This window comes from Buceros rhinoceros, unplaced genomic scaffold (genome assembly GCF_000710305.1).
Source record: "Buceros rhinoceros silvestris isolate BGI_N320 unplaced genomic scaffold, ASM71030v1 scaffold22309, whole genome shotgun sequence".
NCBI lineage: Eukaryota > Metazoa > Chordata > Aves > Bucerotiformes > Bucerotidae > Buceros > Buceros rhinoceros.
The window spans coordinates 1-21,896 of NW_010430037.1; the positions used below are offsets into that span (position 1 = coordinate 1).

General features: G+C 45.5%; 1 protein-coding gene across 2 annotated transcripts; it reads left to right on the plus strand.

Annotated features, from left to right (window-relative positions):
* Positions 1–638: 638 nt before the first annotated feature.
* Positions 639–16,665, plus strand: STK25 (serine/threonine kinase 25). Of its 2 annotated transcripts, XM_010142889.1 has the most exons (11): positions 639–689; positions 4,812–5,042; positions 6,154–6,210; positions 7,308–7,416; positions 8,666–8,823; positions 9,066–9,251; positions 9,471–9,616; positions 11,244–11,358; positions 11,637–11,708; positions 15,088–15,224; positions 15,805–16,665. In XM_010142889.1, exons 1-11 carry the CDS (start codon positions 639–641, stop codon positions 15,842–15,844), a joined length of 1,302 nt encoding a protein of 433 aa, XP_010141191.1. In that variant the 3' UTR covers positions 15,845–16,665. The 2 variants fall into 2 exon arrangements, with proteins under 2 accessions (XP_010141191.1, XP_010141193.1); XM_010142891.1 differs by lacking the exon at positions 4,812–5,042 and having other exon boundaries at positions 660–689; positions 15,805–16,399.
* Positions 16,666–21,896: the final 5,231 nt, after the last annotated feature.

The window sequence follows — 21,896 nt, forward strand, 5'->3', positions numbered from 1 at the left end:
AGCCCCGTGGCGAGCGTTGCTGAGGAGCACAGGGTCTCTGGGGGCAGAACTGGAGAACACCGGTGGGGGAGCACCCAGGGTCGGTGTAGGGTTGGGCTTCCGTGAGGAGGAAGAGGTCCACGGGGGAGCTGAGCTTCCCAAGTGTGTGTGCTGGGAAGAATGGGAGTAGAGGGGTACTCTCAGTGAGAGTATTACTGGGGAGCAGTAGGAGGAAAGGTGTGACTGAGGGTAATGCTGCTGGCTGTGCTGGCGAAGAAGCTGGGGGTGGTGATGAGGGGATAGTGCCAAAGGGGCAACTGTAATGCTAGGGAACACACAGAGGTGATGGTGGGAAAAATGGTGCCTGAAGCTTTGTTAGTGTTTATCATTAAAGTGAGGTTCCTTGGTGTATCTGGAAGGCATATCTGTAAAGAGTGGGGTTTACAAGGAGTGGCTGGCATACATAGAATGGGCTGGTAGGTTCAAGGAGAACTGCAAACTGAGGAGAAAAAAGATGTAGGTAGCTCTTTTCGGGAATGAGCTGTGCTCTGGAGTTAGATCTCTTGTGCTCTTGCTTGTCTCAGTTGACCAGTGGATGAGAAAGCATCATTTTCCCACTGGCTACGACGTCCCAACCCACCTTGATTTTGCAAGAGTGGATGTCTGACCACCCTGTAGGCATGGCTCACTTGAGAGAATTTGCCAGCCAGGTAAGTGGCAATTAAAAATTTGCACAGGTCTCAGCTTACTCTTGTTAGCTGATTGATTTGTGTCCTATCCTGTGGTGGTTGTTGGACTGACAGTGTTATGTTGCCAGCCCTATAGAAAGGGAATTCTTTGGCCAGTATGGTGCCTTTCTCTGAGATTAACTTTGCTCTTCTTGGGAGACAGGAATCATTGTCACTCTGAGTATTTTGGGGAGAGGAAGTCTAGAAATGGGAACAGAAAAGCTGTGTGTGTAGACTGTGCCAGACACACCTTACCGAAGTGTTCATAACACTAGCCTGAGAAGAATGATGCTTGTAACCTTTATGCGTAAGAAGTAGTAATATTTGATACTGAACGTCTAACTCTTCTGAGAAAGATAGCAGCCTCGGTGGATGTGATTAAATCATGTTGTGATGACATTTTAATAAGAGGACTGTGGAAGGATGATATCCTGACTTGGGACTAAAGAATACACAGCCCAGAGGGAAGACTTTGGGCTGGTTCAAAGGGTGTTTGCTTCTGTTCCAAATATGCAGCTTATCTTTCCAGGTGGTAGCTTTGAAATGAGGTTAGATATTTACCCTTTGTCTCCTTTCAGAGGCTGTGAATGTCATGTGCTCTGCAGCTTGAGGTGGCAGAGCTGCCAAACCCATTCTTTCCCCATGAAGCAACTTGTGTTACTGCCAGGCTTGTCTCAAAACACGCTGCAATTCTTAATTCCTGATGTCTGCAGTAAGTTGCTCTGTTTTAAAATATGGCATCATCAGTTGTGATGGTGAACACCCCTATACCTGTCGTGACAGAACATCCTTCTTTCCTATTCTGTGAGATCAGATACTGGACGGCAGAAGTGGAGGACATTGTCCTAGGAGATTGTCTTCATTGCTGTCATACGTTTTCCCTTCCCTTCCTGCACATACAACCAAGATAGTGCTTTGTGTGCTCTCCCCACGAAGCCTATTAGTGCCTGACTGAGCCATCTCCAGTGTCTGAGTCCTCTCGATGGGGAGAAATAGCATGAGGCTTTTTGATCCAGAACTGCTGTGTAATTGACGTTCAGTCAAGCCAAAAGGTATGATGACGTGATCGTCCCTTAAAGGCTTTATGCATTGCAGTAGAACAAGGAGCAGCAGCTTGGTCAGCTAGCTCTTCATACTCTGGCCTGGAGCTATTTTGCAGCCCTAGTGGATTCTGTGAATATGGAAGAAAATGGAAAGATCCCAAGTTGGTGAGCAGTTGCAAAGTTGACAGGTGCTAATAAGCGTCTTTGGATTATCTATGCTTTTTTATGCAGGCATAAAGCATTTCATCTGAATTTCATTACTTTCTACCAGTGAAGTTTTTCAGGTGTGTTTGTCATTGTGCAGTTCCAGGACATGGATTTGCAGCCAAGGTGATTTTCTGACAACAAGATTGGCACTGAGACTAATTTGTATTTAGAAAAGGGACAGCTTGTGCTTGTTACACTCCTCATTGCAGTGCTCTGCAAGCACAAATTTATTGGGGTAGGAGAGAGTCAGGCTACTCAGAATGTGTTCTTCTGCTCCCCTGCTCTCCCTGCTCGAACCCCCTGAGTGTGGCAGTGTGCTTCTTCTCTGACAGAGTGGTACACTTGCATGGCTCTCTGTTCCTGGCATAACTACGTTTGTTCTGCTGTCTAGTGAGGGCCAAGGCTTGTATGCCCATTGATCTGAACATTTGCCCATTGGCATTGCGATACCATGTGGCAACTCAAACAGGAACTTTTTTAATGGACAAGAGCTTTGGGGCAGATGTCCTGCAGACTAGTATAATTTTACCTAGTTTGGCATGGGAATTCAAGATTGCTTCCATGGAAAACCATCTGGCAATGTCTTCTGTGGTGTCCACAATAGTAGTTCACAGAGAGTTCCACTAGGCAGACACTGACCTGCTTGAGTCGGGGATGGGCTTGTTTCCTCCTCCCTGTTTACAGGAAGTGAAGAAATTTATTGGCAGACTCTGGTCTTGCTGCAGTGGCCCAAGAGACTGTAACCATGGCTGGAATGACTTTCTACCACTTTGAATCATGCTTGCTTACTGGGTTCTGGGTCTTGTATGACTTGTGTGATTTTGGTAGCTGTGTCAGGGATATGCCATTCCAGGCTGAGGAGGGGAGCAGTAACTTAGACCTTGCCATTTATTTTCTCATGACAAAATTACTTGCATAGGAGAAGAGGAAGGATTTCTTGTAGGGTTGCTTTCCAGCAGGATTCATGTGCATAGTGTTTTCTTTACCATCTGAGCCAGGTGGTTCTAGGAGATGATCCTCTCCCTTCTCCCTGATGTGTGAGTTTCTGATGTGGTGAGTGGCATTTTTATGATGTAGTAGGTGACTGTGCAAGGTAATGTCTGGGCCACCTTGCTGCCCCTTTCTGTAAGTTGGTCACGAGGTGGAAACTGCACCTGGCCTCTTGTGAGCCTGGACAAGTCAGACTGTTCTCCCTGTGCTGCAGTCATCATTCTCATGGTGTCTCCTGGCATTTCTCAAGCTCAAATCCTCTTCCTTTCCCTGCCTCAGTCTCTCCAGTCCCTGTTCTGTATATCCAGTTCCTTTCTTCTCTGTATATCCCCTTCAGTCTGGTTCTAGTGCATTTGTTCAAAGTACAGCCTGTTTGAGTGTTGCCATGGATGCATAAGTATATTGGGTTGTCCCTCTGTGCCTTGGACTGTAATGCACATGGAAATGTTGTTGAGTGAGCTATCTGTAAAGCTCACTCTGGGCCTGGCTTATTCCATGTAGTGATGAGCTGGGCACAGAAAGCAAACAACTTGTAAGGACTGGCTGGCTTAATCATTAAGCAGCACCTAGGGATGCTCAGTGATGCCTGCTGCTATAGTATGATGTCAGATGGAAAACTGCAGCTGCCCTGTTCTCAGATAAGATCTCTGCCAGCTCAAGGCCCTTGCAAGGGAGCAGTCTCTCTGGGTGAGGTGTTGGAGGTGAGAATTCTGGGTGTGGAAAACACACTGTAGTGGCTTGGCCACATCCTGTAGGTCAGGCCATATTTTCCAGGGTTTTTCTTTTTTTTCTAACTAGACTTATTTTTTAAAAAAAGGCAGAAAAGCTAATCACAAAGAACCTTCTAGGATGAAGCAGAGCAGGACCTCCTGGTCTGCAGATGGACAGAACAAAGTAGCATCAGAAAATTATTCTGATTTTGTCTTTTCTCATCCATACTTATCTTAATAAAGAGTAAACTTTGGAACTGCTGTCAAAGAGTCAATATTTCTTCAATGATAATATTGGTAGCTTCTCAGTTGATGTGCCTGTCTAATGGGGGAAATGCTGTTTGCTTTTGCATCTGGGCATGCCAGCCAGAGGAGAGGCTGTTCCAGAAAAGCAGGTGTGCAGATGGAGTGTCCATTCAACTCTCCCGTCTCCTCTGGGATAGGACGGTGTCTGGCCTCCTTGCTGCTGCCCTTCCAGGAGATATGAGGCTCCCTCTGCAAACATCTGAAGAGAGCTGGGCTGGGTGCTGCCTGGAAATCAGGCTGCAGTAGGGAAGACAGCTAATGTGAACTGGTATTTATATTACTGGAGTATTTCACCCTTCAAACGAGTAGAAAAGGGTGCTAATCTTTGAAATAAGTCTAAACTTCAAGTACAGGAAGGCAGACGAGGGAAACATTCTTGTGAACTTCCTATGGCCTCTTGCTTGTGCCCATTTTCTCATCCAGATCTTCAAAAGAAAGTTGGTTCTGGTACACCTTGCCTGTCTTTTTATTCAAGCATATGAATAAGTAGTTGCTCATGGTGCTCCTTTTTCACCAGTTTAGTGCCTGAAGTCGAGCAGTCCTGTCTTAAAGGAGCTCTATCTTTCTGTAGAGATACTTGCTGACATTTTTCTTCTGGGCTTCTCTCCCCTTTCTACCTCTCTATGGCCTGCAGGGGCAGAAAGCCCATGTAAAAATTTTCTTTAGTTCTTGTCATCTTGGATATTTTCTGGGTTAAATTTCTCAACACATGGACATCTTTTAGATATATGAGGTTCGGGTAAATTAAATAACATAGATAGAGAGATGAGCTGCATGGGTATGCATGGCATTCTGCAGGCTGCTGTGGGACTTCACTGGCTCTTTCCCATCTCTGCTTTCTGGTTTAGCACTCCAGGGTGGATCCTGAGGAGCTGTTCACCAAGCTGGAGCGGATCGGCAAAGGATCGTTTGGTGAGGTGTATAAAGGAATCGACAACCGTACCAAGGAGGTGGTTGCTATCAAGATCATTGATCTGGAGGAGGCTGAGGATGAAATTGAGGACATTCAGCAGGAGATTACAGTGCTCAGCCAGTGTGATAGTCCCTACATCACTCGGTACTATGGCTCCTACTTAAAGGTAGGACAAAGCCTTGGCAATTCTCTTGCCAACAGTTTGGGTATGAGCTGGGCTTTCTGTGGGTGCTGCAGCTGATGGTAGCACACAGCACTGAAAGGTGTCCAGTCTGTGAGTGTTGGTGTGGCAGCAGGAACAGCAGTGGCTCTGCTCACTGCATTTATGAGGCCTTAATAGGAGTTTGGGCTTGAAGACACTTGCAAAGCACATGGAAACGAAGTGCCCAGGACCGTGTGGTCCCAAGAGCGGGGCACTTCACTGGAGAGAAAATTGTTCATTGAGGAGGCTGATCTCTCCCTGGTTTGGCTATTCTCGAAAGAACGTTTGTGGAATACTTTTCTAAAATACGACAGTTTTAGGGTAGCACCCCTGGGGCCTGTATGCCTCTGGAAAGAAGAGGAATTTGAAACTATACTTTATGATCATAATTCCATCAGAAATGATGAAAAGAACAGAAACTGAGTCTTTGGAGAAGTGCCAGGTACTGCTTTCTTTGAGAACAGTTTTAGGAATCCCCAGTGGAAGCTACTAGTAGTGATGACCAGAAGTGGCTACTGCATGCCAGCTTCTGGAGGTGTATGTAACACTGGATCTGTAGCAAACAGTTCTTGAGTGTTTTGGAACCTGATTATCTCCTATTAGGACCCTGTGAATCTCAGTCTAGAAATCTCTTCTCTGAGGAGTTACTGTCTTGCTGATTGTATCCTTCAAGATGACAGTCCTGTTAATGAGACTGAATGCTGCACAGCTTTCTTTCCCCTTGTCAAGAAGCAGATATGCTAGATGTATTGGAGTGATGTTAAATGGCTCCAACCTAAGAATATGCTTATCTCTTCTGGGCTGCATAGTCTCGTACCTCTAGGGGCACTAAGCTTGCTCAGATAAAACTGCAGACCAAGACAAAGTAATGCATTGAGGGCAGTCTGCTGCTATAATGCTGTGTCAGCAAGAAGGAGGGAACTGGAAGCTCCCTCCATAAGCCAACAATTGCTGTGGTGTGCACCATCTCTTGGACTGTGCACAGGTCTACCCATGTGTCTTGCTGCCTCTGTGTATCACTATCCTGCCTGCTTTTATTATAGTCTTTGCTCTTGACTTGTGCTCTGGCTTGCAGGGCACTAAGTTGTGGATAATCATGGAGTATCTAGGAGGAGGTTCAGCCCTGGATTTGGTAAGTACATGGTAAGCTCTGGACCATGAAAAACCTGGTTGGAGCCTGGATTTGTGAAATATGCATAAGCCAGACGTTCACATATCACATACCAACTTTTCTACAGCCCTGTGCCTGAAGAGTAGGCAGTGCAGGACAGACAGACACGCTGGTTATGCACATCCTAGGACAGAGGAAATGTTCGCAGAGAGCTCTGCTGTTGAATCACTGTTCTACAGCGTGCTCTGCTGCTTTACAATGGAAAGAGCCAGCGAACTGAAATGGGACAGCAGCCAGCTGTTTTTGAGTGTTGTGAGTCCATACTTCAGCTAATATGAGTTCATGGTATTGTTCAGCACCTGCATGGTATCAGGCTCAGCAAGGACCTGGTCTATGATCAGGATTCCCAGGTGTTTGATAATACAAGTGACATTTAACAAGTTAGCCCAGATTTTAAGGGAATACAAATGCAGAATAAACACATGGGCAAAGTTCTGCTGTGCTATATTCTGTCATAGGAGTTTTCCTTTTCTCTGTAGGACAGTAAAGCCTGTTTTTCCAGAGCAGTAAACTAAGGTCATGTCATGAAAACTGCTGAGCCTGCACTGACTTGAAGGAAGGGTGTAGTGGGGGGCTGTCATCAGCAGAAGTCATCTTAGTGTTAGAACCTCAATTACTGCACTGAGAAGGCAGGACTTGTTTAGAGGAGAACTGATGGAAAGAAAGAGCTTTGATACAAGCCAGAGGGTAGAAGTTGTTTTCAGGCTGTTGCAGCGGCTGAAATTCAGTACTTGCATGCTAGCAGAGAGACTTAAAAAAAGAGAAACTGTTAAGATATTCTCTTCACCAATGTATTTCTACACCGAAGTGAGAGATCAGCATCCTGCTGTTTGTCTGAGAATACTTGATCAGACTAATAGAAAATCCCCCAAAGATTTTCCATTTAATGTTGCTAGGTGCAAAGTTCAGCATTCTGCTTGGACCATGCGCACCAGGTGTGCAGTAGGTGCTTCTTGCTGAATATGACCTGCTTGGCCAAGGTTTCCAAGTAACAGAGATGCTCAAAAATCTAAGGCATCAGTCACCGTCCTTTAAGTCCTCTTTCTGACCTTTATCAGCTGAAGCCGGGACCCCTGGAGGAGACTTATATAGCTACTATCTTGAGAGAAATCCTAAAAGGTTTGGATTATCTACACTCTGAGAGGAAGATCCACAGGGACATCAAAGGTAAAAATGAAGAGCTCAGCTCTCTTTCTTGTAAGGGATGTTACTAACACATGATTCAGAAGTATTATACAGCAATAATCCGAGGTTTCGAAGACTGTTTCTCAGTGCTGCTTTTCCTGTTGGGTTGCTCGTTTTTGAATCTGATGCTTGTAATTTTATTGCAACTTGTATTTTTCATGTCTTTAGGGTTTAGAGTAACAGTAAAGATCTGTATCTTTTCTCTGGCATTTACAGTTTGGACAGGCAGGGAGTTAAAGAAAGGACTGCTCAGATACTTACCTGACTCTTTTTATATCTGGACATATGCTTTACTGCTGGAACCCAAGGCATGGTTACACTGGTTTATCATGGTTATAATTTATTGTGAAGGTTAGCTGTCCTCACACAGTGTTCAAAGCCCTAGAAAATCAAGGCAGTTTGTGTCAGCTTATCCTGTGACTGATCTTTGTAGTCATTAGCCATATGCAGTGTAGCATGATCTGCATCTGCCTCCCAAAGAGCAGTCTCACACCAAGGACAGAGCATCAAAGGACAGCAAGGAGGGTGGGAGGACATTGCTGTGGAGACGTGGCCAGCGTTGGATGCTACTGCTCTGACCCTCTGCAGCACAGGATGTGAACAAGCAGAGCTGAGGAATCTCATGTGGGGAGATATGTAGAAAAGATTCTGTTGTGTATGTGAGACTACATGTTTCTAGCACTGCAAGCTGTGCAAGTCTGTTGGCCACCAGCAGAGTGGGGAAATGCTGGAAGTTTGTTGGTAGGGTCTTTCTCAGAATGAAAAGCCCTACCAAAAATCCTCTGCCCAAAACCTGAGCAACGCCACTGTCTTAAGCTAAATGAGTGGGAAGCAATAAAAGATCATGACTTCTGATCTTTTTAGAAGGATCTGTTATTTAACCTATGCTGAATGCTACTCTGAGAAAAAATTGAGACCATTTGAGGTATCTTGGGCCATGTTGCCCGTGTTTCTTTTTGTGGCCAGGAATCACATCTAGTTGATTGTGTGGCCCTTCACATCTACTCTGCCCTAGAAATGTTTCCGTTCTGGTCTAGTCAAGTGCATAAACTTGTTCTGTGTTACCCAGCAGAGCTCAGAGCACAAGAATGAGTCTGAGGCTGGAAATCTGAGTGGAGGCGTTTCACTGGGGTAGAGGAGGATGTCACAGGAGGTCCATTCTCAGTATTCACTTCTGAGCAGGGTGGAGATGATTCAGAAAACAGTGGTCTTAATGCTTTTTTGTGAACAGCTGCCAACGTGCTACTTTCGGAACAAGGAGATGTGAAACTGGCTGACTTTGGGGTGGCTGGACAGTTGACAGACACACAAATCAAGAGAAACACCTTTGTTGGGACTCCATTCTGGATGGCACCAGAGGTCATTAAACAGTCTGCTTATGACTTCAAGGTGAGCTGGGAGCAGGAGGATTGCTACTTGGTGCAACCCTAGCAAGATAGCGCTAGGGTTAATACAAGGATTGGAAGTGCTGCTTATTGCAAGAATGTACTTTCCTGTTATGGAAAGGGTCCATTGGAGAAAATGGTCTATTAGACATGAAACACCCTATCTGATTTTATGTGATCGGCCCTTTGGTGTGCTTCCACGTTGCAGAATTGCTCCTTGCTCTTCTGTGCTTGCTCTTCTTTCAGGCAGACATCTGGTCCCTTGGAATTACAGCCATTGAACTAGCAAAGGGAGAGCCTCCAAATTCTGACTTGCATCCTATGAGAGTTCTCTTCTTGATACCCAAAAACAATCCTCCAACACTTGAGGGTCACCACAGCAAGCCCTTCAAGGAGTTTGTGGAAGCCTGCCTGAATAAGGATCCTAGATTTGTGAGTATTGCTGTCTACCTGTGAATTTGGTTAGAGTATTGCACAGGTCAAAGATTTATATAGCAGGAAGACCTCTTGGTGCAAGGCTTCTGAAGAGGAAGAAGTACTGAGCTTGCAGAATGAATGGGAGAGCCTGGCAAGAATCGAAGTCAGTGCACTTGCATATTTAATGTACAGAGATGGTTAGACGATGTATCATGCTTTCCTTATTTGCTCCAGAGGCCAACAGCTAAAGAGTTGCTAAAGCACAAGTTCATCACACGCTACACCAAGAAAACCTCATTCCTGATGGAGCTGATAGATCGATTCAAGCGCTGGAAGTCAGAGGGTCATGGAGAAGATTCCAGTTCTGGTGATTCTGATATGTATGTATATGTTCTACGTGGAACAGTGCCCTGCTATATCTAGCATGCCCCAGGGTAGCCTGCTGCAAACAGCTCAGGTGCTTTTCCCCATTTGGGCTGGAGATCCTGTGGTAGCTCAGGGAGTCCTGTAAGCTTCTGTTTGTGGGAGCAGGTGACTGCTGCCTGAAGAAACAGGCTGTTAACCACCTGTTCAGTGGGACCCATTCTTGTACTCTATTCTTGTCTTAACCTGTAGAGTCTCTTTACTGAATGTAAGGAATCAGAAGTACTAACAAGAAACATCTAGTCGTAGCATAACTAATAAAAGAAGGCTCTTGTTGCCTGTTTTTCTTCACATTCAATTAAATACAAGAGTGACAGGCTTTAGTAACTGTGGCAACTTAGAGAGCTTCACTACCGGTGTGGAGGATAATGAGGCTATGAGCTTTGGGTGAGAAAAGGGCACTTTGTTGCCAGGCTGGTATCGCAGAGCTTCTCTTCACCTGTAGCGGCAGCGACTCAAGTGACCAATGAATCTGGAAAGTTGGCTTGCAACGTCTAAGCCTGGCCTCTCAAATTGTAAGCTTAGATTGTCTTGAAATTCTCATAAATTTTAACTGGGACTTGAAACTGTCTTCAGGCTGGCTAGAGCAGAAAGGTGGTTGTGCTGATTTGGAAATGTGATGTATTACTTTGCTCAGATGTCAGAATTGTTTTGGTTGGAAGACACCTTTGAGATCACTGAGTCCAACTGTTCACCCTACACTGCCAAGTCATCTCTAAACCATGTCCCTCAGCACCACATCTAAACGTCTTTTAAAAGCTTCCACTGATGGGGACTCCACCACCTCCCTGGGCAGCCTGTTCCAATGCTTCACAACCCTCTCTGTAAAGAGATTTTTCCTAATATCCAAACTAAACCTCCCCTGGCGCAACTTGAGGCATTTCCTCTCGTCCTGTTGTTTGTTACTTCGGAGAAGAGACTGACCCCATCTCACTACAACCTCCTGTCAGGTAGTTGTAGAGAGCAATAAGGTCTCCCCTGAGCCTCCTCTTCTCCAGGCTAAACAACACCAGTTCCCTCAGCCGCTTCTCATAAGACTTGTTCTCTAGACCCTTCACCAGCTTCATTGCTCTTCTCTGGACACTCTCCAGCACCTCAATGTTGTTCTTGAACTGAGGGGCCCAAAACTGGACACAGTATTTGAGGTGTGACCTCACCAGTGCTGAGTACAAGGGGACAATCACTGCCCTGCTCCTGCTGGCCACACTAGTGCTGATACAGACCAGGATGCCATTGGCTTTCTTGGTCACCAGGGCACACTGATGGCTCATGCTCAGATGGCTCTTGACCAACACTCTGAGGTCTTTTTCTGCTGTGCAGCTTTCCAGCCACTCACTCCTCCCAAGCCTGTATCATTGCATGGGATTGTTGTCATCCAACACAACACAGCACTGTGGTGCTGTATATGGGCTATACAGACTGAAGCGGTTTCTCTTTAGGGTTTTTTTCTGAGATAGGGAAATGCCTGGAACCCCGTGATGATACGACAATCAGGTGGGGGAGAGCTTGCAACAGTGGGAATGCAAGGATTAAATACCCAGTGTTGCGGAGCTGAGGCTTTGTCTTGACCCTTTTCTTTTGCAGTGATGGCGACACAGAGGATGGAGACCAGGGTCCAATTTGGACATTCCCACCAACAATTCGCCCCAACTCCTTGAGCAAGCTGCACAAAGGAATGGCTCTTCATGGTTCCCAGAAGGTCTGTTTGCCATCTGTTCTTTCAGAACTGGACTGAACTAACTCAAATTTTTGAGGGTCTTGGGGAAGCTACCAGTCACTTGTATTCTGTCTAAAATTTACTGAGGGTTAGTGCCCCAGAGTTGCCTCTTCCACATCGTCAGGGTATGGCAATCTGTGGCTCTGCTAAGATCTGGTGAGGAGACTGCCTTTGAGGTGCTGTGAATTTACCAGAGGATTAGTAGTTTGTGTACCCTGGGAGCCTTTGTGTGTGCTTGTAACTTCTTTTCACATTTCTAGCCTACTGAGCCCATCAAGAGGCAACCACGGTCACAGTGTCTCTCCACGCTTGTTCACCCAGTTTTTGGGGAGGTGAGTAGAACCTTCTTGGTGTCTGTGGTGGTTGGAGGTGAAAAGATAGCTGACGTGGGGAAGTAAATGGGAAGGATTTGGAGAAGGTAGGTGTGGTGAGGTATCTAGTAGGGTTAAGGAACTATGAAGCATTTATGCCTCTGTTCAGAGGTCTATACCATATGTTAGGAAAGTGAATGTGTCCCTGGAGTGTCCTTTCCAATACACTAGTGTTCTAGAAGCATAGCAGTACTGCGTTGTCTGCTGGTGAGGGTAAGACAGAGGAGTACGTGGTTTTCATGTGTCTTAGGCTTGATAATGCCTAGGCTGCTCTGGACTCTGATGTCCCTAGCCTCTCTGGCTGATGTGCAGCTCCTGTTAGGGCCAGCAGGTATTTGAGCTTGACTGTCACTGTGTGTGCTCTGTGTCCTCATGCTATATGCTGCTGTCCACAGCAGAGTCACTGAGGTGAATTTGGGTGGATTAGGGCAGGAGTTGGCTTTGCCAGTTACTAGGTCATCTTCTACTATATGGCCTGTGGAAGGTAGACAGAGAAAATGCGTTTGGAAAATCCTCTCTGTTTCTCTGCCTTGAGCTCTGTGTGGGCACATGGAGTTGAAGTAGAAGCTACCACTGATGAGATGGTGTCTGTATCCGCAGAGGGCTGAATTGTCTTTCCAGCTGGGTGATGTTTTAAGGGAGGAGAAGAGGATGGTAATAATAAGGGAGCTACTGGCTATGGGCTTCAGTTGTTCTTTCCAGCAGGAGTGTAGGAAAGGAGGTTCTGCTTTGGAAAAAAAAAATCACTTAACAGAACACTCTGTGTCAAGGTTCTTTTCTTGGGATGCTGGGTCACAGAGACTTTTTCTCTGGTTCTGGTGTCTTACTGGCTTCTGGCTCTTGATGCTGTTCCAGGGGTGGTACATCAGAGTGCTGTGCTTTTTCAGGGATAGCCTCTGAACTTAAATCTCTTTTCTCAGGTGTAGCGCTATGTGGAAAGGGGGTTTTGTGCAGGGCAAGAAGAAGAGCTTATTCTGCTCTCGAGACAGCACCATTTTGGAAATCGGAAGTTTAGATAACTGGCTGCTTCTGTACTCCACTGTGCTTGACTTTGAGAGGTCAGAGCGTGAGGCAGATAGTCTGGGTCTTGTAAGCCAAAGATAAAAATGGGTAAAAATAATGCTTGTTTCTGATGCAGACCATTTGTGCACTGACATCTTGTTCTCAGTCCTTTCTGTTTAGGAGCATTCTGGGGGAGGGGAGGCTCAGAACTGTGTGTTCTCTGAACCAAAGAATGCCATCTTTGTGCTTCTCCTTACCAACCTTGCTGCACCAGTTCCAGGCAGGAAGCGGCTTCTTGGACCTTTTATTTTTGCTGGTTTGACTCCCTTGCCCCAGATTTGCTAATCCTCCTTTCCTTTGATTAGACTTCCCTGCCAGCTCTGCTGATGCTGCTTGGTGAAATCAGGTGCAGGGAAGGTTCTGGGCAGTTTCTGAAATAACCTAGCTTCTGTGTGCAGTTGCAGGGGGTTGGAAGAAAACTTTTCTCCAAGCAGGAAAACTACTTCACTGATGGTTGCATGTGTTATTATTTTCAGTTCTAGTTTCCTAGCAACAGCAGACTCTCTCCTTCTTACCACTGTATTGTTGCTTCTTGCACCTGCTAGGTTTTGATCAGCCCTTTTATGGGGAGAGGTGATGCTGGTTATAACCTTTTATATGTCTTCCCTGCACATATATTACTGGATCTCAATACTGAAAATGACCCGTGGCAGGTCATTAACTCAGATGTGAAAAACGGCAAATCTGGAAACCTGTGTGCCCCTTCTGGGGCCAGGAGGAAAGGTAAGGTATTTGGGCCCAAAGAGTCAAGCAGCTAAGAGCCAACCTGTAAGGCTTTGCACAGTACAGTTCTCTAACCCTCTTGTAACCTCCAGAAAGCTCTCTGCAGTGGAAAGTGCCAGGATAACACAGACTGCTCACACCACAGGCTGCTGGGCAAACTAAAGGTCGGTGGCTTGGCATCAAAGGCTGATGATAAACTGTCAACTTCCCTGCAAGACTGACCCTGAGTCTCATTTTGCTCTGAGGCGGGCAGTCAAATCAAGCAGACATCAAATCAAGTCCTTGGCTTTTGGCCTAAGAAATGTGTATCCTTGATGTGCAGTTGGGTTGCCCTCCATACCCCCTGCCACTTCTGAATGAGCAGAGGTGTGTGTGTGAGTTGCTCCCACAGCTGAGGCTTTGTGTTAGTGAGCAATTACCCACTGAAGAGGCAGTGGCTATTTTTTGGCTAGGAAGCATTTGTTTCTGGCAGGGGATCTGGAGCACAGGTGATTAGAATTCACATTGTCCTGCTTTTTGGACCATGGAGAAAAGATGAGCTCCAACAACAGGAAAGGCTGATCCTAAAATTGCAGGCAAAGAACTGTGAGGGTCATGTAAAGCCTTTTAATCAGTGTAGCCTAAAGGGAGCTTAACTGAACTGGACAGTGGTGAGCTGTCAGACATTGCTTGTTCAACAAAAGGTTTTGATCTTTTTCAGCTTACTGCATAATGATGCACACTAGGGAAGGAGCTGCCGCATGGGCAGCTTGTCTTGAAGGAAGTGGAGAAATACTGCAGAGGATGTAACTGTGGGTTTTCCAATTTCCTTCAGGCTCAGCATCAGTGACCTGTCAGTCAAAGTAACAACTGGAACCGCGTGCAAGTCGACTTGTGCCTGGTGAGGCCTAGTCAGAGAGCGCTAATAGATGTGAACTGAGGCTTTTCACCTAGATCAGATGCTGCTCGTGGAGGTCTTGGTGTATGGGCTTCATTCCTCTGTCCCCCTGGAGACACTCTCTCTTTGGGAGGAGTGCTGGAGGCCCAGTAGCTCAGCATTCATAACATGGCAGCATCTGCCTGAGCCTCCCAGTTACTAGAAGCAACTCAAACTTTTTTTCTGGTTACTGGAAGTGGTGGTGACTGTAACTCATAGTGTTATGATAGGATTTTGCCCTACCTGTTTGCAAGCCTTGCGTGCATCTGGTGCTAAGCTGTTGTTAGCAGCAAATGTGACTGTATTGGTTCAGATACAGCTGGAGTTCTTTGTTCTGTTACTACTTAGGGGTTTTCAGGGCTGTTGATGCATTTCTAGTATCATTTAGCTTGAATACATCAGGCCCTGTTTGTTAAGGACTTAAATTGCTGTTAGAACCTGAAGGGAAGTCTGAACTCCAGACATTGGACTGACCTATAAAAAGAACCCTTTATTTTTTAAGAAGAAGGTGGGTGCCCTCCTGCACCCTCGTGGAGTCATACTGAAAGGGACTTAATGTCTGTACTGCACTGCCTGACCAGTGCTTTCTGCAATGAGATAAAGAACTACTTACACACTGTTTCTGCTTCACTGTTTCAGCTTAAAGATAAGCACAAGCAGACTGGAGGCAATGTGGGAGCTATGGAGGAGCTGGAGAATGCCTTTAGCTTAGCTGAAGAGTCCTGCCCAGGCATCTCTGACAAACTGATAGCGCACATGGTGGAGCGGGTACAAAGGTGAGCGTCCTCTGGAGTGTGAGCTGGGGTGGAGCTGGCGGTGAATCGACTATTGTTGTACTCCATAGCTATGGGGAAGGTTAGTGCTGAGTAGTCAAGATACCCAAAAAGAGAACATTGATGACAGCTGACCTAATAGTTCCGAAGTCACTGCTTTTTCATTTAATAGAAGTAGTTCTTTGTGCCTTGGAAGTACTCTCTCACACTGTCCAGGTTTCTGTAGTGTAGCTGAATGTTGCAGAGTACAGAAAGATGCTGCTATTGATCTTCATCTTGCATATATCTGTATAAAAAATTTGCTTTCTTACTGTTAAACACTAGCACTCAAAATTTATTAGCCTGAAATTGTATCTTAAAAGCCTAAAAATGTGCCACCTCGGCTTTTTGTTAAATTGCAGTGTTTTTCTATCAAGACTTTAGCTCGAAAACTGACAATGGCAAGGGAGTGGAGACAAACACATCCAGACTTACCTCTTCATCTGCAGACACGTAGTCTGGCACAGTGCACATGGGCCATCTTCCAGGTTAGGGCTTGAAATGGACAGTAATGATCAGTTCCACCCATTATTCTGTCTTGCAGGTTTTCACACAGTCGGAACCACCTGACCTCTGCCCGTTGACACCTACATTCCCTGCAGCTGTTTTGAGGGGGGAAGGATTTTTTCCAGCTTCATAAACTACATCTCTAATCCAGACTACCATCTGCCGTTGGATGTACATTGTGTTATGGACTCCAGGACATTTCAGAGCCTTCACATTACACGTGTTTCCATGATAACCCAGGGTGGGATTTGCAATGCAAGTACAATTTAGACCTTTTGCAGAACCTGAGATGGGTGGTCTAATTGTTTTTACAATGTAATCAATGCAGTTTTTAATTGTTCCTCTCTGGATGTATCCATGTTGGCTTGGTTTGACTCACAGCTTGTTACTGATAGATGCCTGGCTGCTGGAAAAGAGGGGGATTCTCTTCCATTGAGATGTGTTTCAAAGGCAAGTCTGATGGGTTTAGCCTCTGGCCCTTCCTAAAGAAGTGTTTGTAAGCAGTAATGTGTGAGTTCAGGTGTGTTTGGAAGCTCTCCGTGCATTACAGACTCTGCTAAAGTTAAAGCAGCTCTCCAGTTGTTCCTGGGGGATTGCTTCAACTCCTTCACACACTAGTAATGAAAAGCTTTCAAGTATAGCAGCAGCTGAGCTAATATGCTGCCAGATTTTCCCAGCTTGTTGTTTCGCAGGAGGATGAGTTTGCAGACAGTTGGCTCTGGGACATCATTTTGTATTAGGCCTTGGTTCATCTAATCCAGACAACAGCAGAACTTGCCTTGGGTCTCCAGGTACGGGAAGGGAAAGTGGTTTTACACTTGATTTGGACTTGGTGGAGTTCCTTTCCTTGGTGCTTTCTGCAGCTGAAGCAACTAGATATGCAGGTTTGGCAGTCCTAGTCTCTAAGCTGAGCAGACACCTACTGTGCGTGCCCAAACTTAAAAAAAGGAGGTGGTGGGGGGGACCACAACAGCCAAAGGCACTGACAAGACTTCAGTTCAAAAGTGAAGTTTGACCTTGCATAGCAGTTGAGGCAAGAAACCTGACCTTTACAGAAATGTATACATTGGATGGCTAGCAGCAATGGTATCTGTGTGGTGGGCCTCCATCCACTTCTCAACTTCACCTTCCTGGCTCTTCTTTCAGTCTGGGATCTAAACTTGCCAAAGCCATGGCTCTGCTCCAAGCTGGGGTGGTGTTTGCTAGCAGAGAAATTAAGGAATCTACTGCTGTATTGCCTCCTTAAGGTATTCCAGTGGAGCCATCCCCAACTAGCTTTGCTTTCTGTATAATACGAGTTTATAAAGCAAACCTTGAATTCAGGTAAATGCACAGAGCTTAAATCTATACTTGAAAGTTCTAGAAAAATAGACCTAGGAAAATAACTTCTGATAGCTGGTTGCTTAGAGATCTGCTCTCTGATTCCCATTAAGTCAGCAAGACCTTTGATATCCAGATCTTCCTGTCTGGGTGCTTCTGTGTGAATGATGTGGCTCACTCCAATGCCACTGAGAGAAGCTGTAGCTGTTCAGCTTTTTTTTTTTTTTAAAGAAAGGCCACTTTAGTGATGAGGCTTGACTTTTGGTACTTTGATTCAGACCTGCAGACTGTAAGTGCTGAGCTAAAAACAGCTCAAAAGAACCATAAATTCCCTCATCCAGGTGCGCAGCATCCGCTTCAGCTTGTGACTATCCTTTACTCTTCTCCTCTGATGGGTAAATACAGGCTTAGCAAACACTATGAACTTGTCCAGCTGCTGTTTGATCTTGCCGGAGATCTGCTGCAGAGTGGTGGTTGTTTTTCTGTGGTGGGAGCCATCTTGGAGCCTGCATTTATGAAGAGCAGAACAAACCCATTTTTTGCTCAAGAGAAAGCATTAACATATAGTCAAGAAACTTACTGAGGTGGAAGGCAGAGGCTTCAGTTTAGCAGAAAGGCAGCTGAATGGCTCCTCCTGCTTCTAGTTGCTGTTCATAACAGTAGCAAATTGTGTCATAAGGTACCTTGTATTATTACTCGTGCACTGCAGTGTGATGAGTAAACTTTTAAGGAAACAATCCCCACAAACTTCATCCAGTATTCAGAGCAACCATGGTTTTAGTTTTTAAAAAAGTTGGAAGGGATCTGCCACTTTCAATAAAGTAACAAAACAAATAAGGCTGGTGTAACTTTTTGTATTGTTAGGGGAAAAGTATTAGCTCAAGCTGCTCTTCTTTGCATTCTTAGTCTTCCCCTGCATCTTCCTGCCCCATGTGCACTTAACAGTGACGTGTGAGACAGACCCGGTTAAGCACTTTTTGTGCAAGAAGGGAATACAGTGAACAGCATATTACAGTAGTCCTTTCTGCTGACAGACACTGGTATCAAGGGAAGTACACACTGTGTGCAGAAAGTGTAGCTGTGCTCTGGAAAATGCTTCGGTGCAGTTTTTGCTGGAATCTCTTTATAGATCTGCAGTATTTAGACTCAGGTTCAACTGTAAAAGCTGACAACAGGATATCTCTGCCTTCATCTTTCTCCCTTTGCAGTTGTGAGGGTGACCAAGGAGTGGCACAGGTGGCCCAGAGAGGCTGTGGAGTCTCCATCCTTGGAGATAATCAAATGCTGTTCAGACATGGTCCTGGGAAACCTGCCCTGCCTGAGCAGAGGATTTGGATCGGATAACCTCCACAACCACACCGTGAGTGTGTGATCCCAGTTACAGAATAAACACTTTGAAGATACAACTTTAAGTATGTTTAAAGCCTTGTGTGTGACTGTCGAAACATCAACGTAAAGGTTACAGCTGGTTCTGTCATCAAGCTGTGCATTACTCTCGCAGCTATTTTCTCTTTGGAGCCAGAGAGAGACTGACAAATGTACTTCTGACAGTTCATTGTGGGAATTTTGTAAAATGCCATGTGCTTGCACTCACTTCTGCTCAGCAGTGTCAGGACAGTGGTAATGGTGCATCCTTTCTCATCTGCAGCTGGAGCAGGGAAAGGTAATTTTAGTGCAGCACTTTGGGGACAAGCCAGAAGGTAAGCACACGGAGCGATGTGGATGAGTGCAGCTTGTATTTTGTGTGGGTGACTCAAAGTCTGCCTTGTAACATGAAAGCTCTGACAATGTTTCCCCAAGTGTCAAGCTCTAAACCTTCACAACAGAGTACTTCACTGCATCCAAGCAGTGTTCCACTTGCACCCAAGTGCGATGAGTGCAGCTGGACATGGAATGCCTTGTGTGGATGCACATTGCTGACACTGCCGCAGAGGTAAAAGCTGTAGTGATGCAGCCAATGTGAAAGAGGGAGGTGAATTACCTGGTGTAACAGAAGTCACTCCTGTAACAGGGAGCAGTTGCCAGAACAGCTCCAGTAAGTTGCATTAAACACGTGGGAGGAACTACTGCAAAAGCTTACTTGTTCTGGTTACTTAAGCAATGAAGTAGGACTCTGTTACGTGTGTCAAGGACAGACAGTCAGCCAGTCCTGTGGGAAGCAGGGAGAACTAGTACTGTTTACCACAAATTACAGCTTTTTTGAAATGAAATAAGACCATGGATATTAAGCCATGAGATCCCAAGAACATGGGTTCATTTCTCTCTCTCAAACTACATCCTGCTGGCAAGAAACTAAGCGTTAAGGACCAATTGTGTTCTTTCCTCATGTTCATAATTGTAGCAAAGACAAAAAATACTTCTGCAGGGTTCTGGTAAAGTTAAAAATTTCATGGAAGAACTGACATGCCACTGAAATCCTCATCAGTTTGAAAGTTTGCCAAGGTGAGAGGTAAGCAGTTTTGCCAGAAATAGTGAAGTTTCTGGCTTTTATAGTTTATGCTCCTGCATTTTAAATGCAGCGATGTTTGAGCTTGGTATTGAAGAGACTTCTGCTGCTTGCTGTCCTCAGTTTCTGGTCAGCTAGGACCAGAGGCCCCTGTTTCAGAGGCACATCTCAGCCACTGTAGACAGCACAGGCATCTTCAAAGACAGCACCTAAGCAACTCAAGGATCAGCCACTCCTCAACTGCCCAAAAATCTTAAGGAAGGACTCTTGCTCACTGCATCTCTCCTGTATTGGGAGTTGTAACAGTACTATCCTGCTACACAGAAGTGACAGGAGGATAAATAAAGCGTAGCTGTTCAAATGGTCCGTGGATTAGCCAAGTACGTACCTACCAGTCATAGTGTACTAACACCTTTAGGGTGTGTCCATTCACTGTGTTCTTTGATCATTTCTACATGTCAGAAGTTGTTTCCTTCTGTTACAGGCTCAAGCAGTGTTCCCTCTAACCTAAACATAAGGGGGGGATGGGTGGGGCAGAAACTCCACTGGAGCCTGCAAAGGAGCGTACAAAAGCCAAGCTTCCACCCTGCTTGCTGAGGGCAAGGCTGGCTTGTACCTTCTGTCTGCCATTAACACTGGGTAGATGTCAGTTTGATCTTTAACTCATGGTGCTAGGGAGGTTGACAGCTGATAGATGGAGGTGGTTTAGACAAAGACTAGTTGATGTTAACAGAGTAAGTTATCTCTGTGAGCTAGTTATGAAAATAACACCAGGGCCAAATCCAAGGCTATTTCACCCTCACGCAGAAAACGCCGCATCCTTTCTTGCACTGTGCTTGCAGAAACGCACATTTCTCCACTGAGAAATGGCAATTAGCCAGGTTAGCGTTCATAACACACATGCCAGAGCACGTGCACTGCCCTTCAACAAACACAGCTTGCTTTTGGGGACACCAGGGCCTCTGCCCCAGGCGTGCGACATAGCTATGCCTGTATGGCAGAGGATACTTTGTCCCCTGTGACAGACTGTGCATTTATCCTTGCTGAATTTCAGATGGTGTTTGTCAGTTCCTTCCTCCTGCCCTGCCCTAGAGCTGCTTCTGCAGCCTAGGAAGCCTGGCTCCATAAAGGTGTGTCTGTAGTGCTGTCTCTGCTGCAGATGCAGCGGAGCTTGATGCTGGCTGAGCCAAGAACCAGAGTCTTGGAAAACTACTAAGTAACTTGAACGCTCTAAAAAAAAAATATTCCAAATGCTGGCTCTAGAAAGCCCTGCTACAGAAGGCAAGTGCAACTCAAGGTTGGGGTTAAGTGCTGAGACTCCCAGCTGCTGACAGAGACCCTGCTCCTCTCTGCAACTTGTTCCTGCAGAGCTTCCCTACAGGAGACCAGCAAAGGGCAGTATTTGCATGGGAGAGTTCTCATGAAAAACACTACTGCTAAGCGACTTCAGTATGTTATATCATGACCAAGAAAGAGTATCACCCAGGAAAAGCACTGAATGCAAAGGCACATTAATCAACAGTGTGAAACCTCTTCTCGCTGGTCTGAGGAAAAGCAATGCTTCTGTGCAGATGCCATCCATCCTCCCATGAGCGTGGCCATGGATGGGTATGGTGGGCTCAGGAATAAGAGGCTGAAAGAGTTTTATACCAGGATGCTATTTACTTTCAACAGTCATATTCAGCTGCATTATAACATATCTGGTCAATCCACATGTATACACCTACAACAGTTAATTAAAAAAAAACACTAATAAATTAAGTACATTTAACTTACATGGGACAATGATCACTGTGACAGTGGTAGTGAAGGCTGGATCTGCAGTCCCTTGTCTTCTCTATGATACAAATGCCAAGCAAGTCATCTGGAAAATCCCTCTGGAACCCACTCCCTGCAGTCCTCGTCCCACGCACATTCTACACCATAACCTGAAACAGCCTTGAAGAGTACATATGCTGGCCACTGTACTTCCTGTTTTCACAAAGATCTCCACATTCTGCCATCCTCAAAACATGCAACACTTTCCTTTTTCTTTCACTACACCATAGTACCTTCTTCTAGTACAAGAATCCCTATCTATCTAATACAAGAGCAGAGTTCCTAGAGCCCATCGAAGCCATGTCCAGCAGCATTTTGTGGCACTTAGCTTATTTCAGTCCTTCCATGGAGGCAAACAAAGGTGACAGCTTTGCAAAAAGAGAACAAACTGCAAACATTTCAGATTTAATACAGAGATTTAATAGAGTCCACAGACACTAATGCTCCATCTGGAATCCAGTGGCTTTTTTTACACCTTCATGAGAAATGGAAGATGGATCCCACACCAAATTTAAAGGTAAGAGTATGGATTTTCAAAAGTCTTT